General features: G+C 38.4%; 1 protein-coding gene across 1 annotated transcript; it reads right to left on the bottom strand.

The window, feature by feature from the left end:
• Positions 1–2,080: 2,080 nt before the first annotated feature.
• LOC149173084 (uncharacterized) lies at positions 2,081–4,483 on the bottom strand. The gene is made up of 3 exons (XM_089426570.1): positions 4,407–4,483; positions 3,685–4,253; positions 2,081–3,030 (listed from the first exon to the last, which is right to left on the bottom strand). Exons 1-3 carry the CDS (start codon positions 4,481–4,483, stop codon positions 2,081–2,083), a joined length of 1,596 nt encoding a protein of 531 aa, XP_089282696.1.
• Positions 4,484–19,302: the final 14,819 nt, after the last annotated feature.

The raw sequence follows: 19,302 nt of genomic DNA, 5'->3' as shown, positions 1-19,302 counted from the left end.
TGTGGGAATTTTATTTTTAAGTATGGTCCACATGAGGAGTCTGTTCCTAGGGGGCGCTTTGAGCTTCCACAAGTGCTTCCACCAGGACTCGATGGCTTGTGGTCGACGAGCTTCGGCTAACACAAGGTAGCCTTCCTTAGGTGTGTATTTCCCTACTTTCGAGAGCGCCCAAATTACCTCATCTTCACCTTCGCCTAACCGAATGTGTGCTTCAGTAAGAGCCTCGATATAGGCATTCCATTGTTGTGTCCACTGTTGAGGGATGTTCAGTCTATGGGCCGATTTCCATGCTTGCTGAAATAATGTGGAGTGCTCGGGTCCGCGATGTGGCTGATATGGGTGATGTTCACTGCGCTGAGATAGTTCCTGAGCTCAAATGGTAGCCTGTGGGCATTCCCACAACCAATCCATGGGTCCTGTCCAATCCTCACAACCATTCCAAATTGAATTTTCCAAGTAATGCCAACTCTGATGATGTCCAGAGATTTAATTATAGCCTTCCATATGATCGATATCCTGGAGGAGTATATTTTGAGACCGCCACCCTTGTCCATAGGTTGTTTGATGTAATGAGTTGCCATCCAAGTTTAGCTGCCAGAGCTGAGGAGAAATCCTCCAACTTCTTAATGCCCCATCCACCCCATTTCTTTGGCAGATTGAGTGCTTCCCACTTGACCCATGCAAATATTATGCCTGTCTGTTTGCCCTTCCAAAGGAATCTGCAGCATAAGGCCTGTATCCTGGAGAGTATGCCCCTAGGAATCCATGCCAATGACATCCAATAGACCGGAGTAGCCTCCAGGATAGCCTTAATGAGAATGAGTCTGCCTGCCCTAGATAGGTATTTGTAATACCAAATGTTGAGTCTTTTCTCCATCTTGGCAATAAGCCAAGTCCAGTCTGCAATTTTGTATCCCAGAGGCTTCAACTTGTATCCCAAATATCTAAGGCCATCCTCCAATCTTAGAAGGGTGAACTAGAATCTTTGTAGTGCAAAATGAATCTCATATTGGGAACATCCAACCGCTGACAAGGTAGACTTGTTGCAGTTTACAGTCATGTCGGTAGCCGTTTGGAACAAAGAGAAAGTATTCTTCATGTTGGTCAAGTCCCCAATACCTCCATTGAGAAATATCAAGACGTCATCCACGAATAACAAATGAGTCAAGATGCATCCTTCTGTGATTTTTATACCATGCAGTCTGCCCCTTCTGAACTCTTCTTTAACAAGCCTACTGAGCCCTTCCATGATAAGGAGAAAGAGTAGTGGAGATAGGGGGCAACCCTGACGGAGACCTCTTTCAGAATGAAAGAAGGGTGAAGCTACCCCATTTACCAGAACACTGAATGATATGTTAGTGATGCAGCTCATAATCCATTTAATAAAATCATATGGAAACCCAAGGTGGGTTAGAAGCATTCTTATATACAACCAGCTAACTCTGTCAAAAGCCTTAGAGAGATCGACCTTTAGAATCATACCTTTCATTTTCTTGAAATGCAATGAGTGCAATACCTCCTGAGCTATTCCCACTGCCTCATGGATCTGTCGATCTTGTAGAAAGGAGAATTGCTCCTAAGATATGTGGGTGGATAGAATGGGTTGCAATCGATTGGCTATGATTTTAGCCATGATCTTATAGATGCAGTTGCATAATGAAATAGGTCTATAGTCGTCAAAGGTGGTCAGATTGTCGGACTTTGGAATGAGTGCGATGAATGTAGAATTGAAAGATTCATACATCTTGCCATTGATTCTGGATTCTTCAATAACCTTGAGGAGGTCTGCACCAAGAGTCTAAAAAAAAGCTAGATAGAACTCAACTGACCATCCATCTGGCCCTGGGCTCTTGTCTCTCTTGAACCATTTGAGAGTGGCTTCCAGTTCTCCTAGAGTGACTTCCTTAGTCAGTTCCCTGCCATCCTCCTGTTCCACAAATCGTGGGAAAAGTTGAGCCACTTGTATGATTTCAGCAAGGTTGACATTAGGGGGAGCCCTGTAAATTTGCTTGAAATGAGAGGATGCCATTGATGCCAGCTGAGGGAAAGTGTTTATAGTGAGTCCTTGCTCATTCAAGAGCTACCAGATGGTATTAATAGCTTTCTGGCCGTTTGCAAATTTATGATAGAATTTTGTATTATCATCTCCCTCAAGCAGCCAGATCGCCCTACTTCTCAGCCTCCACGCTTCTTCATGGTCCTTTAGAATTTTGCCTCTAGTGGCATATAAGGATGTGAGTCTGTCCTTATGTTCATTTGAGCTGTAAACCCCTCCCAAGTTATTTTCAAAATCAGCAATTTCTGTTTCTGCATCCCTTAGGGTTTGATCGTCCTGTGCTCTCTTGTTATGTGCCCAAATCTTAGAGAGTCTCTTCAGCTCAATTAGATTATGAGAAAAACCCTCAGCTATATTTCCTCTAGCAGCTGGGGGATGTACCTTCCAAAATTCTGTGATCATACGAACATAGGTAGTATCCTTTAACCATGAAGAGTTGAACTTAAAGGGACCCTTGGGTTTTCCAGGCCCCCCACAGATTTCCAAGTATATTGGCAGGTGATCAGAGATGCCTCCCGATCCCACCCATTGTCTATGATTTAGTCCCAGGTTAAGAAGGCCTTCCTTGATTAGGAATTGGTCAAGTCTTCGAGCTAGACTGTCTTCCCCAGCTCTGTTATTCCTCCAGGTGGGCTGCAATTTTGCTGAGGGGATATCCATCAGATTGTGTGATTCCAAGATATTCTCAAAATAGGCAGATAGGGGATCCATTTGTGCTCGGTGTCCCCATGATTCGGAGTGGCCTATGGAGAAATTTAGATCCCCTCCCATGATTAAGTATTCCTTTTGCAATAATTCAATACTTAGAAAATGATCCCAAAATTCAGGCCTGTGTTGGCATGACCCATATACATTGATAGTCTGAATCTCCATACCCAGATCAGCTGAGAACAAGTCTGCCCCAATATGCCCTGAGCCCCCCCAGCAGTTACGGAGATTGATGGAACGCATGTTGTAACCCAAAGCAATACCACCTGATCGTCCATTTGCATCAAGGCCAAGAAAGGTCCAGCTAGGGAGCATCGATTCAAGGAGATGAGAGATGGCTTTAGCTGATCCTAAGGTTTCCTGTAGAAAAATAACATCGACTGGTGCAACAGAAATCAATCTTCGAAGGGCTAATTTTTTATCGGGCCTAGCTAGCCCTCTACAGTTGAAAGAGACAATCTTCATGAGGGGGGATCGGTTAGGGGGTTCAATGCTCTAAGTGCCCTGTGGATGGTTATTTGCTTGCCAGAAGCAATCTTGTCTCTAGCCTGGATCTGTGCTTTAGAGAGAGAGGTGGGTCAGCCCCGAGGGAGTTTAGGGGGGATGGGGGACAATATTAGGTCTAAACCAATATGGTTAGAGACCTTTTTTTTTCTGCCTTAGATCGAGTCTGATATCTCAGGGAGGAAGGCCCTGCCTCAGGTACAGGGGTATAAGGGGGGGGGGGGGAGGGGGAGGGGGATCCGGGAGCAATGGGGGGATGATAGAGAATGTGGAAGTGGGGGAGCGAAGGGGACAGGCCAAAGAGATGGGGGGTAGTGATTTACCAACAATGCCATTAACTTTTCCAGATGAAGATAATGCATTACACTCATCACGAGAAAACAAATGAGAAGGGCTAGAGGAGGAAGAAATCATACCCAAAGATAACGTAGCCCTGACAGCCGCCCTTGCCCTGGTGAGAGGAGGAGAGGGAGGCCGAAGAGGTGGTCTGTCGTGCTTCTTCGGGGCCTCCTGAGTGGGAGTCTTTTCTGCTGTAACAGGTTCCACTTGCATCCCTTCGTCTCCGTTGGGGGGATGCTCCCCCTGCTCTTGTGTAGTCTTTGGTGGAATTGCCCTTCCTGTATCCCCTGTTCTTGCCTTGCTGTTGAGAGGGAAATCCCTAAAGAGGTGCCCAACCTCGTGGCATCTTTTGCATCTGAAGGGAACCCCTTCATAATCCAATGTCTGCCGCCGAGAGAAATTCCGCCATTGAATTGTGATGTGCTCCTGTAAACCATCGCTGGTATCCAAGTGTACCAGTACTCTTGCATAGGCCATCATGCCTGTCGTGAGATAGGATTTATCGTGATCCAGATATGTACCAAGGGCATTCCCTATGCGTCTGAAGATATCTTCAGACCAAAATTGTAATGGTAAACTAGGTAGACAGACCCAAAGGGGACCTGCTCCAAGTTGTTCCTGTTCTGGATCGAAGAGGGGAGTCCACCTGCGAAGGAGCACTAGTGCCTATTCTATATGCCAAACCATTGAGAGTACCCAATTCGTGTGTTCAACCCTGGCGAAACGGAGCGCAAACCACCCCCTGACAAATGTTTGGACAAACGGAGGTTCGGCCAGATGATGTCCCTAGACCTCTGACGCCCACTGCTTCAGCCTTGTCGCACTGTAGTTCCGACCCCTAACTCTTCCCACCAAAACCCGGTCGACAGTGTCCATGGTGTCGCTCCACTGAAAGTCCTCGCCCAAATGAAGAATGACCTCAATAGCCTTTGATTTCAAACACCTCTGCTTTTTACATGTCTGAATCCTACCATCAGATAAGGAATGTTGAGGGTCGCTCAGTGGAGGATTTGTCACAGGGTTTGGAGAGTCCGGTAGAGGCTCAGAGGTGAATACGCCAAAAATGGGAGGGATCTCGGTGAAATTTCCTGATGGGGGGCCGAAATGGGCAGCGCTGGTTGATACCCAGGTGCATTAGCCACGGGCTCACTGGATTGTGCAGCAGAGGGGACACGAGAACCGGCGGAAGGTGGGAGTGAGGTGAGACCCGCCGTGGAGTTTTCAAATCTAGGGTCAAGGGATTGATCCACAAATTTGAGGGTAGAAGGCGACAAAGGTAGAGTTGTGAGGTCCGACAAAGAGGGGGTGGCCTCCGGGAGGGTAACCACCGAGCTTGAAGGCCTCGAGATCGAGGGAAACAAAGCGACGGTGTCAGAAAACTCGCAGCCGTAGGTGAAGATGCCTGCCGGGTTAACCTGGGGATTAGTCCAAATGGAGGCACCCTCTAATGGGTCCTCCGAATAATCGACGAGCTCTTCCATAACCGTCGTGAATTTCTTGTGCCAGCTGCCTCCAGAACCTTGAAGTGCTTGTCGATGTTGTGACCGGGAGTAGGTGGGGAGGTGTCGAGGAGGAAGAGGGTAAACCAAGTCGGTAAAAGAGAGAAGATAACCACAATGGTGCAACGGTAGTGAATAGAGAAAACAGGGCTGGTGTACGGGCAAAAAGGTTCGATGAGGTACAGTCGCATTAGTCCGACGGTGCTGCAAGATTCAGTAACCAGGCATAACCCTAACCCTCGTTAGGTCTCCATTCCGTCTCCTCCGACTCCATCCACCTCTTTAGCGCCATCTATATCATCTATCTCGGTCCATAGTTATTTGTTTTGTTTTTATTTTTATTTTTTTTATTTAAAATTAAAATTATAATTTTATAAAAAAAATTGTTTTTATTTTAATTTGTTTTTTATTTAAAATTCTAATTTTAATTTTATAATTTGTTTTTTTGTTTTTATTGTAATTTTTTTAATTTAAAATTATAATTATAATTTTATAACTTTTTTTGTTTTTTATTTATTTAAAATTATGATTATAATTTTATAATTTTTTTTTTAATTTATAATTTATAATTTATAATTCTATTTAAATTTAAATTTAATTTTCTTTTATTTATAATTAGATTTTTAATTTAAAAAAAAAAAAAATTAGGCCCGCCTTTGGCCGTTGGTCGAGGGCCTGAGTGGGCGGAGGGGGATGCGTGCAACTCCCCTTTGCTTGTTCGGGCTCCCAACCAATAGCCAAAGGGCCCGCCATACTTTTTTTTTTTTAAATTAAAATATTTATTAGATATCATTTTTTGGGATTCAACTACGTTAAGTAAATCATTCATCTATAACCATTTCTATGAGAGGTAGTCGTAACTGACTAATTTCTCATGGTTTTTGAATAATCCGCTTATATAAAATAATATTATTAAAAAAAATAATATATAAATTTTAATTTAATTTTAATATAAATTATTTATAAAATTAAAAAAAAAATTATATATAAAATTTTACAATAATTTATTAACGACTTTTAAAATAATATATATATATATAATTTTTAATATAATTTTATTAATAATTTTTTTATAAAATTTAAATATAATAAAAAAAATTATATATAATTTGTTATTTTTTATAAAATTTAAATATAATAAAAAAATTATATATAATTTTAATAATTTAAAAATTTATATATATATAATTTGTTGATTTAATAATTGAAAATTTAATATATTATATTTTAAAAGTTTTTATTTTTTATATATATATGCTTTGTTGATTTTAATAATTTAAAATTTAATATGTAATTATATTTTTATAAAAATGTAGATATAAATGCTTTAAAATTGTTTATTTCTTTATTTATATTTAATAATTTCAAAAATATCTAAATAAAATTTGTATATAAAAATTTCTTTATAAATTTGTAGATATAAATTTTATAACATTTTTTTTAAATTACATATAACTTAACTTATTTTTATATTTAAATAACAATTATAGTGTCAATTTTTTTTTTTTAGTAATATATATGGTTTTTTTATTAACATATATATATATATATATATAGATATATTTCAGGAAGATGGCATCAAGGGAGGTCTCTGTGAATATGTCTGGAACAAAGACAACAATTTCATCATCTAAAGTTGCAGGTGGACACGCTTTGAAGACTGTCGAACATACCGGAAGTAAAAGTCGACCAATTGGCCCATCAAGTGCACCAAAGATTATTTCTGAATGGATGAATTCACGAGAAATAAATAAAACAAAATTTACATGGCATGTTAAAGATGTTGAATCTAATGATAGTATAGATCTCTATCTACACTGTGGTATTATTTATTTGGGTGAACCGTATGAGGTGATAGGAAGAGTACGAGACATATGTTTGGTGCCGAATTCAAACACTGTTTATGTTCTTGTAAAATTTCCCAAGTCACATGAAAAGGTTAGATATTGTCTCTCAAAGAACAAGTATGACACATATGAAGAATCTACACCATTGTGTAAAGAAATCTCATCCAACATTTCAAATAACATTGTAAGTATGCTTATTTATGTTTATGTGTAATGAATTATTGTAATGATCATTAAATGTTTTATAAATGATTGATCATTGACATATTGTATTTTATTTGATAGGATTTTGCTAAGAGTCTTTCAATGATGATGGAGGGTATTTATTATATGGAACCAAATATTATGCATGTCATCGACAATTTCCATATAGAGTGAGAACAAGAAAATGGAATGAAGCAAAAATCAACAATCCATAACACTGTAATGGTACATGTAGGGGATTAAAAAAGAATCCATACGGTGGGTCAATCCAACAAAGGTAAACATGTTTATTTTGAAGATGTGGCCATTGTAGCTCAAGATGAAGCTCAAAATAATGTTTCCATTAGTGAGGAGGAGGTTAGAACTATTGTTGAAAAGGAGAAAAGAAATAAAACACCGAAAAGAAAAATGCCCATGGATGTCGCTCTTCCACTTGATGATGAGGAGATTATTTCTGTAGAAGAAGATATGTTAACTAGGAAGAAGAAGAAATAAAAAATTGGTGAATCTGTTAAAATCATAAGCAACAATCAAGAACAAAGTGAAAGTTCTAAAGGCAACAAAGAAATCATAACACCAGGTGCTGATTTAGAGGATGACATTATGAAAACAAAACAAAATGCCATTTGGAATCACTTGAGGAAGAATAAATTAATTAATGGTGGCAAAATATTTGAGCTTAATGTCACCCAATTCTATAGGTTAGATGAAGGACAATCTCAATATCAAATTAGAAAGGCACATCACCTACATGTCCATAATTTGAAAACATTGCTCAGGTACAATCCATATGTACATGTGGTGGCTTATGCGGTTCTTGTTTATCCAAATCAAGTTCCCAATAAGGAGGCATTTTATAGGACACGACGTTTTGACTACAGATATTATGTAATTGGAGGGAACCATTCAGCAGAGGCCAAAAGGCAATTGATCGAGGAATTTCCTTGAAATTATCTTTCTGAAATAGTGAAATGCATCATTTATGCTGGTTTAATAGAAACATAGCCAAATTTATTTGCATGGGATCATAATGTAGATAATGAGTATATAATGTCTATGACTTTCATCCAAAGGGTTAGATTTATTCAGAATGAATTTTTGGAAAAATGTGGCGGGGATAAGATTAATGTCAGTTTAAGCTTTTAGAAGGAATTTTTTATGGAAACAGGTTATCAAATTGTTGATAGAATCAAATCAAAAGGTGGAAAAGTAAATTCAAAACTATTCAGAGGCATAGATAACATTTTCTAGTTGCCATTTAGAATAGGGGAGATATGGGAATTGATTGATGACATTTTCAAATTGTGGGAGAATATTTCCATAAAAGATCAGAAGGTTAAAAGGTTGAAACCCATAATATGTACCAACAGTAAGACAGGTCTTGAAATGAAGCAACTTCAGATGATATGACTATCACACCTTGGAGAACAATGCAAGGTGTGAAAGATGACAAACTAGTCAAATCAATATTATGTAGTGTGAAGTCAGGTGAATTGTCATTCGATGAAACGTGCTTGGAATTTAAAAAGTAAGTCTGTTGAATTACTTTTACTTTTTCTTGGATTATAATTTTTTTTTAAATATAACATATTGTTGTTGGTATTAATTGTTATGCATATCATTATATTAATAATTTTTACTTTATTTATTCATTCATAAGATTGATATGAAAATACAAGAAAATATGGTTAAAATGTTGAATGAAGAGAGTTGGAATGATGTTGTACTCAACTACCCAGAATCAAGTTCTACAGCAGCACTTAAAGATTTTTATCTTGCATTCAAAAAGGTGTGTTGATTTTTACATTCATTTTATTCATATAATTTTTTTATTTTATTATATTACTTATAATTATATTTATTTATTTCATTAAATATGTTGAAGAAGGATGCAAATGGAGTACCAAATACTTTCAAAAGTTTCATTAAAAAAATTAAGTTGGAAAGCCTAAGAAAGCAGCGCCTTAGGAATGTTGAACTTGATCCTACTCTTACTCATTTCATTTGGAATGGGCTGGAGACTATCCAATATCAAATAATACAAGGTGACTCTGAAGACATTGCAAAACTCATACCTAAAAGGAAATATGCCCTCGTTATTGTAGACATTCCTCATGGTTTCAATTTCCTAAACATTGAATATGATAATTAGTGATCCAGGTGGATGTTGGTGGTCACCAGCCTATCCCACTTGGACCCCCACGACTGTTTCTTTCAGTTTTTCAGTTCCTTATGTTGGAAATAATACTAAGGGGGGGGGGGGGGGGGGGGGGGGGGGGGGGGGGGGTGAATCAGTATTATCAGGTCAATTATTTTTCATTTCACAATCAGATTTGTATACGCTACTTCAGTTAGTAAAAACCGCGTATGTACGCAACTGTAGTTAAGGAAACCAGTGTATAACCAACAGACTTGTAATTTAAATTATTCCAGATGTTGATCACTAATCTGTGCATCAAACCATATAAACAGTAACCAGGAACAGTGAAAACAGAACATGCAGTCACACATAAGAAAACAAGATATAAGGTGGAAACCCAATGCGGGTGAAAACCACCTACTGTAATTTGTCTTTATCTTCTTTTAATTAGAAACTTCTTTTTACAATGTTTCTGTACTCGTGCAGTCCTATACCAGTACGTAGGCTGCTACCTACAGTAGGCTACAACCTTCTCTCATTCTCCAGCTTCTCCTGGAAGGGAGCTACAACCCCCTTAGCTCTTGTACTAGCTGAGGTACTAGTATGTAGGTTCTGACCTACAGAAGGCTACAACCTTCTCTTTTCTTCCAGGGACCACGTTTCATAAATTTTCAGACTGGATCCATGAATAACATCAATCAAAAATCAAGTATATCTGCATCAACCAATCTCCTTTGTATAAACCAATACAGAATCAACCAATCACTTCTCAGAAAGCTATAACCAAAATACAGTGACAGTAACTAGGACCAATCCTCAACCCAGAACACTGCAACAATAAATAGAAGTAGCTAAAACATATTTCATGAGATGTATGCTACTTCAATATGCATAACCTGTGTGCATATGCTGATGTATTAAGGCCAACCTGCGTATACGATGTTTTGAATTAATGAACCAACGTGTATATGTGCCTCTTCTGTGCTGAACCTGCGTATAGATCTATAAAAGATAATTTACCCTTTTCACTTATTCAAACATCAGTTATACCCAAATTATCAGATTTATAGATCAAGTCATGCACCAAATACAACAGATCAAAATCACACAAATATACTACCATTCAAGCCTTAAGATCTTGACCGACCAATAAAACTTATCCTTCTTCTAGCGCTTAGGTTCCTCCTTCATTCAGATCTAGCTATGCACCATTACCCAATGACCAGTATTCTAGATCTTGCTTTTCATCAAATATTCATTACTTGAGTGAATACCTTTGCCTGATGATCTCCTTCCCCTTTTATAGCCTTAGGCCTTACTCAATACCAAGGTCCAAAACCATAGAGAATCAATACCATGGACCCAATACCTAGGTTCAACACTTCCGAAGAGATACCATGGTTCAAAACCATAGGTCCAAATAACAAGGGCTAAATACCGTGGACTAAAAATAAGTTTTCCCACATGTATGCGCTTTTCCTTGCATGAAAGTGCATGCATACGTACACGTGCATTTTGATGGTCGAACCCACATGTATACATGACTTGCTTAAGAGGAAACTACATATATCTCTTTTTCTTTCATTCTGAGAGCCTGAACAGTGATCTGTCATTTGAGTGAGTTGCCATCAAGGACATCACCTGTGTCATAGTGCCAAACCTGTGTCATAATGCCAACAATATCCCCCTTTAGACTTGATGGCAACCCCAATTCACTCAAAATCATTCTCCCCCTTTGTCATCAAGTGCAAAGGGTTATGCTCCCCCTGAGTTTATGTTGAAATCTCTGCTCTGCTGAGCTGTCCATGCTCCCCCTGACTGTAGGCAAGGTTTGCAAGAAGATGTTCTACAAGAAGATACATGACTTTATACATCATAAATGACCTTCCTAACACCAAAGCCTCCTACATACATCCATCTCCCTACCAAGTGGGGATATACCTATATTGACTCATCCACCCAACCAAGTGGGGATACACTAAAAGTTTACACAAGATAAAACAAGAACATTACATCATCCATCCCAGGCATAGTGGGGAAACCAAAGTAGGCCGTTACATGACCTTGATAAGAACAGAAATACATGACAACGAGACGAAATATCTACAACAAGACTATGACAGTCATCAACAAGTATCATTAGCAGCATCTGTCAATCATCATTGAGAGCAGCAACCATGTTCTTCCTCATCACCTGTTCCACCTGAAACCAAAAACAACTGTGAAATTGAACCAAGATCTTCTAAGATAATGCCAACAATGAATTATTAGAAGTATATGCTCCCCTTGAACCTGTGCCAGATGGTCTCTGTCAGACCCATATCAAACTATTTTCATCTTGAGTCTGGCCCACTGATTTCCTTCAAACCATCATATACGCGACTGTATCCATAGAAACCGACATATATATGTGGATGCTCCTCATGAAACTAGCGTACAACCACTTTTCTCTGAAACAGATAAGTTTCAACAGCAAGATGATGCATCAACTACTCCCAGCTTCTGTCTGAGGTATTCAAATGTCTCCCTGGGCAGTGGTTTGGTGAGTATATCAGCAACCTGTTCCTTGGAGAGAACATACTCCAATTTGACCTTTTATTCAAGCACTTGTTCCCATAGAAATTGATATTTTATAGGTATGTGCTTGGTCTTTGAATGCATGACAGGATTCTTGGAAATACTGATTGCACTTGTGTTATCACATAAAATGGAGATAGGTGGAGTACAAGTGATTTGAAAATCTTGCAAAGTTTGCATCATCCAAAGGAGTTGTGTGCAGCAAGATGCAGTAGCCACATATTCCGCTTTAGCTGTAGATAAAGCAATTGAACTTTGTTTCTTGTTGAACCAAGATACTAATCTAGAACCCATAAAGAATGCACCACCACTAGTTCTTTTTCTGTCATACACACTTCCTGCCCAAACTGCATCTGTATATGCATGAAGTGTGAGATCTGCATCTCTAGGATACCATAAGCCATAGTTTTGTGTTCCTTGAAGATATTTGAAAATCCTCTTAACTGCCTGAAGGTGTGCTTCCTTTGGATTTTCCTTGAATCTTCCAACTATTCCCATTGCATGCATTTTGTCTGGTCGGGTACCTGTCAGATAGAGAAAACTACCAATCATGGATCTATAGGTTGGTTGATGTACTGCTGCTAATTCATCATTTGCACTGAGGCTACATCCTGTTACCATAGGGATACATACTGGTTTCGACTCTTCCATGCCATATTTCTTCAAGATCTGCTTGAGTTACTTGGCTTGTGATAGAAAGATACCGTCTTTATTTTGTTGAACTTGTAAACCAAGAAAATATGTCAGCTCACCAAGCAGGGACATTTCAAATTCTTTTTGCATCACCAAAGCAAAGTTTTGACTCATGGCTTCTTCATTGCTACTAAAGATGATATCATCAACATACACAACAAGTATTAGCAATTTATCATTATCATTTTTTAGATATAGATTGCTATCTACTAATCCTTTTGAAAAACCTTGTTGATGGAGGTATTTGTCGAGACAATAATACCAAGCCCTTGGAGCTTGTTTAAGACCATAGAGTGCCTTCTTAAGTCTGCATACAAGTTTTGGATCATTTCCAAGGATGAATCCATCTAGTTGCTCAATATACACTTCTTCTTCTAAGTCTCCATTTAAAAAGGCAGATTTCACATCCATTTGAAATACTTTGAACTTCTGAAAGCTAGAAATACCAAGAAACATTCTTATGGCTTCAATTGTGGCAACCGGTGCAAAAGTTTCTTCAAAGTCTATACCTTCTTGTTGAGCATACCCTTTACAAACAAGTCTGGCCTTGTTTCTAATAACATCTCCATTTTCATTCAACTTGTTTTTGAATATCCATTTTGTTCCTATGACATTCTTATCATTTGGTCTAGGAACCAACTCCCAAGTATTATTCTTTTCAATATGCTCAAGTTCTTCATTCATGGCCTTGACGCGGCATTCATCTTTGCATGATTCACTTATATTTCATGGTTCAGTGGAGGAAAGCAATTCTAGATAGCTTGAAGCTTCTGAGATAGTTCTTCTTGTTTATACACCTGCCTCTTTCTACCCCAAAATTTGAGTTTCTGGATGATTCTTCTGAACGTACCTTGATGGAGTCTTTTCTTCTATCCTTATCTGTTCTTCTAGTGCCTCATGGGTTTCTTCTTCATCATAAGTCTAATTTGATGTTGAAGGATAGTCCTCATCATCTTAGAAATCTTCAGATTTTACCTGCTTAGGAATGTTTCCTTCTTCATCAACCACTACATCAATACTTTCAACAATTTTTCTATGTCTTTTATTGTAACACTTATATCATTTACTGTGGGGGAGAGTAACCAAGGAGAATTCCTTCATCTACTCTAGGTTCAAACTTGCCAAGGTCTTCATCAGTCCTTTTGATGTAACATTTGCTTCTAAAAATTTTGAAGTATTTTACCGTGGGATTCTTACCATACCAAAGTTCATGACGAGTTTGAGTGTTGTTCACCCGGACGTTTGTCTTATTGAGAATAGTAATTGCAACAAATGCAGCTTCACCCCAGAAGGTTGTGGGAGTTCTAGACTCATCAAGCATAACACGAGCCATTTTTTGAACCGTTCTGTTCATCCTTTCCATTACTCCATTTTGCTGAGGAGTCTTGCAGTAGAGAATTCCCTTCTTTTCCATGTTCTTCACAAAATCGAAAAATTCATCCAAGGTAAATTCCCCTCCTCGATCACACCTGAGGCATTTGATTCTGTGATCTGATTCGTTTTCAACCAAGGCTTTGAATGCTTTGAACTTTTCAAAATCTTCGTCTTTATGCTTCAGAAGTCCTATCCAACACATCCTGGAAAAGTCGTCAATGAACAATATGAAGTATTCTTCTCCTCGAGGTGACCTTTTCCTAGATGGACCACATACATCAGTATGGACAAGTTCAAGTGGCCTACTAGTTGATCCTTCCTTCTCAAGGAAATTAGTTCTGGTTTGCTTACCAAACTGACATGATTTGCATATTGTATTGTCTGGAATTCTGATGTCAGGGAGATCACGAACTGCCTGATATTTGTATGCTTTTCTTATCTGAGAGAAGCTTAGATGCCCCAATCTTCTGTGCCATAGCTAGTGTTCATCATTCTTGCTTAGATAGCATTGTTGTTGTCCTCCCTTGAGTATGTATAAATTATTTGGAGTTCTTATGCCTTTGATCACTGTTTCTCCTGTATCAAGCTCACGAACAATACATCCACTTGATCGAAATATTACCTCATTTCCTTGATCACACATTTGACTGACACTCAATAGATTATGCTTTAAGCCATCAACATACATAACATTTCCAGCTTTGACCTTTTCTTTCAAAAGAATAGAACCTTTACTTTTTATGAGCACAGGGGTGTCATTTCCAAATGAGACCTTCTTTTCCTTTTCTAAGGCACTATATGATTGAAGTTTTCTTTATCACCTGTCATATGTTTCGAGCATCCACTGTCGATGTACCACTGATTTTCCTGCCCTTCCGCATATAAGGCTATACCACATCTTTGTGGTTGCGGTTCTTTCTTTCTCCATGTTTTGGGACTCAATGAAGCTTGCTCCTTCTAAGTTGTTTGCCAAAACTTACTCTTGCATTCAGAATCTTCATGACCGAAGTTGTTACAAATAGAACAATCTATTTCATTTTCAAGAGCAAAAAAGTTATTGTAGGTCCTTTTCATGATCCTAGTCATACTCCTTTGTTTTTGAGCTTCTCTAGTCATGATGGTCTTGTAGGCAACACATTGAGTAGCTTTGTGTCCAAAGTTATGACAAGAGAAACATTGGCCATTGAAGAAATTCCTGCGATTATCAAACCTACTGACCAAATGATTGTAGTTTCCATTGACATCCATTCTTGAGGCAAATTGAGAATGATTTACCTGTGGTTGGTTGTAGCTTCTGTTCATCCTTGAAGTAGATTGTCCCTGATTTACCTAGTGATCTGCATTATGCCTTTGCTATCGATTGTCAACTTGTTCACTTCTCCTTGCTGCATCAAGATAACTTTTGGAGGTGGATGGCTTCTGTGCTTGAGATGCTTCTTTAGTATATCCAAGACTTGTCTTGATTAGAGGAGAACGCTGCACTTTGATAATCTCATCTAAAGTTTCAGATCCTTTTGAAAATCTAAGATTAAGAGCTTTTGTTTTCTCAATATCTTTTCTAAGTCCCACAATTTCACATTCTAACTTTTCATTGTGTTTTTCCCTTTCAGCAAGTTGGAATGTTAGAGTATCTATAATCATATTCTTTTCTTCTAAAAAAATTTTAAGTTTAGAAATTTCTTCATAAAGCCCTTCTTCATCTATAGCATCCAAGAAATCATCATCTTCAAAAGCCATCAAAAGTCTATAATCATTACATTGTTCATCTTCATCACTATTTGAAAATCCATCACTGTCTTCATGTGTATAATAGCTCTTCTTACTTACATTTTGTTTTCTGTTCCATCTAACTGGTTCCTTACCTTTGTCAAGCTTATCTTTATGAGGACACTTGGCTGCATAGTGACCGACTCTTCCACAAGCAAAGCATTTAAAAGGTAGCTTACCTCTGAATCTTCCAGAACCCGTTGAAGGTTCTTGACAAAGTTTGATTCCTCCCCTCCTTCTGACATATGTCCTAACTCATTGTATTCTCCTTTTCCTGAGGCTTTGAATGCAAATTATCTCATGTCTGATGGTCCCCCTTTTCTCATTTTGAAAGCAGTTAGGATTCCGTGCAGCTGTGACATGGTAATGCTCTGTAGATTCTGCTTTTCTTCTATGGCAGAAACTTTTGATTCAAACTTAGAAGACAAAGATCTTAGAACCTTTTCAACCAAAGTAACTTCTTTTATTTCTTCACCAAAGTTTTTCATACGATTAGCAATCTCATCTATACGTAAGAAATAATTAGCCACACTTTCATCATTGTGCGTTCTGAGATTTTCATATTGAATTCTGAGGGTTTGTGGTTTTGCACATTTTACCTGATCATCTCCTTCATAAATCAGAACGATCTTGTCCCATATTTCTTTTGCAGTTTTGAGCTGCATAGCCTTGATGAATTCTGATTGAGATATACTCCCTAATAGAGTATTGACAACCTTTGCATTTGTTTCATACTGCTTCTTACCAGCCGTATCTGTAGGAGTTGCTGATGGAAATGTGTATCCTATTTCCACGATATCCCAAACTTATGTACCAAGAGATTGAAGATAGGCCGTGATACTTACCTTCCAATAGACGAAGTTGCTTCCATCAAAGATTGGTGGCCTGATAGATTCCTCCTTTTTGTAGTTGCTCATGATGATAGATCTTCCTTCAAGCGATCAAGCTTCTTCTAAAGGACATGCTCTGATTCCAATTGTTGGAAATAATACTGAGAGGGGGGGGTGAATTAGTATTATCAGGTCAATTATTTTTCATTTCACAATCATATTTGTATACGGTACTTCAGTTAGTAAAAATCGCGTGTGTACGCAACTGCAGTTAAGGAAACCAACTTATAACCAGCAGACTTGTAATTTAAATTATTCTTCAGATGTTGATCATTAATTTGTGCATCAAACCATATAAACAGTAACCAGGAATAGTGAAACAGAACATGTATTCACACGTAAGAACACAAGATATAAGGTGGAAACCTAATGTGGGTGAAAACCACCTGCTGCAATTTGTCTCTATCTTCTTTTAATTAGAAACTTCTTTTTACAATGTTTCTGTACTAGTGCAATCCTATACCAGTACGCAGGCTGCTACCTGCAGAAGGCTACAACCTTCTCTCATTCTCCAGCTTCTCCTGGAAGGGAGCTACAACCTCCTTACCTCTTGTACTAGCTGAGGTACTAGTATGTAGGTGCTGACCTATAGAAGGCTACAACCTTCTCTTTTCTTCCAAGGACCACGTTTCATAAATTTTCAGACTGGATCCGTGAATAACATCAATCAAACATCAAGTATATCTACATCAACCAATCTCCTTTGTACAAACCAATACTGAATCAACCAATCACTTCTCAGAAAGCTGTAACCAAAATACAGTGACAGTAACCAGAACCAATCCTGAACCCAGAACACTGCAACAATAAACAGAAGTAGCTAAAACATATTTCATGAGATGTATGCTACTTCAATATGCATAACCTGCGTGCATACACTGATGTATTAAGGCCAACCTGTGTATACACTGTTTTGAATTAATGAACTAGTGTGTATACGCGCCTCTTCTATGCTGAACCTGTGTACAGATCTATAAAAGATAATTTACCCTTTTCACTTATTCAGACATCAGTTATACCCAGATTATCAGATTTATAGATCAAGTCATGCACCAAATACAATAGATCAAAATCACACAAAGATACTACCATTCAAGCCTTAAGATCTTGACCCATCAATAAAACTTATCCTTCTTCTAGCGCTCAGGTTCCTCCTTGATTCAGATCTAGCTATGCACCATTACCCAATGACCAGTATTCTAGATCTTGCTCTTCATCAGATATTCAATACTTGAGTGAATACCTTTGCCTAATGATCTCCTTCCCTTTTATAGCCTTAGGCCTTACTCAATACCAAGGTCCAAAACCATAGAGAATCAATACCATGGACCCAATACCTGGGTTCAACACTTTGGACGAGATACCATGGTTCAAAACCATAGGTCCAAATTCCATGGACTAAATACCATGGACCAAAAATAAGTTTTTCCACATGTACGTGCTTTTCCTTGCATGAAAGTGTGTGCATATGTATACGCGCCTTTTGATCGTCGAAGCCGCGTGTATACGCGAATTGCTTAAGAGGAAATTGCGTATATCTCTTTTTCTTTCATTCTGAGAGCCTGAACAGTGATCTGTCATTTGAGTGAGTTGACATCAAGGACAACACCTGTGTCATAGCACCAAACCTGTGTCATAATGCCAACACCTTAATTGTAGCACAATTTAGTATTTTTGGTAGTTTTCTTGGGTTTTGAACTTTCAGAGCCGTTCTGAGGCCCTAAGCGACGTTTTTTAGGAAAACCAAGAGAAACATGGGTCACAGACCAATGTTTTTCAAACAAAAGTTGTATTCCTTGAATATATCTTTCTAACGAGGTATTGTGCACATCAAACGGAGATCGTATGACAAAGTTATGACCCTGAGAAGTTGATGTACCAATTTACCCAAACGGGGCCCATAGTTTGGCGCTTCATCTCCTAGGGTTAGGTTTTTGGATTTTTAGGGTTTTCCATTGTTTCTGAACAATAAATAGGCCTTCGAGCCTCATTGTAAAAAGTTTAGAGGCATGTAGCCGCCACATCTCTTCTCAAAGATAAGCTACCATCGCCCGAGCTATTCTTATTTCCATTCTATCTATAAGCATATTTCAGTATTTGATATTAATGAAATGAAGTGTTATTTCTACTGCATCTTTGTATTTATGGTTATATCTATAATTTTTTGCCTTACTATTTAAATCTGGATCAGTGGTATCCGAGCGATTTGTTCTTTCTCTGTTTTTTATTGCATGTCCCCAACGAGGTCGAGATATAAGGAGTTAGGGCTTGAATTGGTCGAACCTTTGCAAGACCAGCCTCACAAATCCCGATGGCCTCCCATGGCGGATGAAAAGAAAGATGAGGGTGTAGGAGATCCTATCAAAATCTTGCTCAAAGAAGCCCTCGAGCGAAAAAGGAACACAATGATGGACAACTTTTCCCAGATCCTTTAGCGGTTAGCCAAGGGCGACGCATCTACTTCCAGTAGCTACTCTGGAGGTGCCACAACCTTTAAGGTACAGGTTAACTTTGACATTCCCATATTTGAGGGTCAGATTAATGGAGACGCTATAGATAAATTGTTAGCTCTGCTAGAAGGATGTTTTTTTGTTCATGATTTTTAAAGTAGGGAAAAGATCACTTTTACACTTCTCAAAGAAGCCCCCCACGTCAAGGATTGGTGGGAAATCTAGTGTGAGCAGAAGGATGAAAGTACGAACTC

Source organism: Pinus tabuliformis, chromosome 4_2 (assembly GCF_031772625.1).
Source record: "Pinus tabuliformis cultivar Carrire ecotype Pingquan chromosome 4_2, CPIR1, whole genome shotgun sequence".
In the NCBI taxonomy this organism is placed as follows: Eukaryota; Viridiplantae; Streptophyta; class Pinopsida; order Pinales; family Pinaceae; genus Pinus; species Pinus tabuliformis.
The sequence above is the reverse complement of the archived record's forward strand: the minus strand, read 5'-3'. Positions and strand labels throughout refer to the sequence as shown.

Bases quoted from the DNA above. Each gene is read 5' to 3' on its own strand.
- LOC149173084 (XM_089426570.1), bottom strand. From the start codon at position 4,483: ATGGACACTGTCGACCGGGTTTTGGTGGGAAGAGTTAGGGGTCGGAAC. The intron at 4,254-4,406 runs GTCAGAGGTCTA...GCTCCTTCGCAG, and splicing joins ACAAGGCTGAAGCAGTGGGC to GTGGACTCCCCTCTTCGATC. The intron at 3,031-3,684 runs GTATGATTTCTT...ATGGACGATCAG, and splicing joins CAGGGCTACGTTATCTTTGG to GTGGTATTGCTTTGGGTTAC.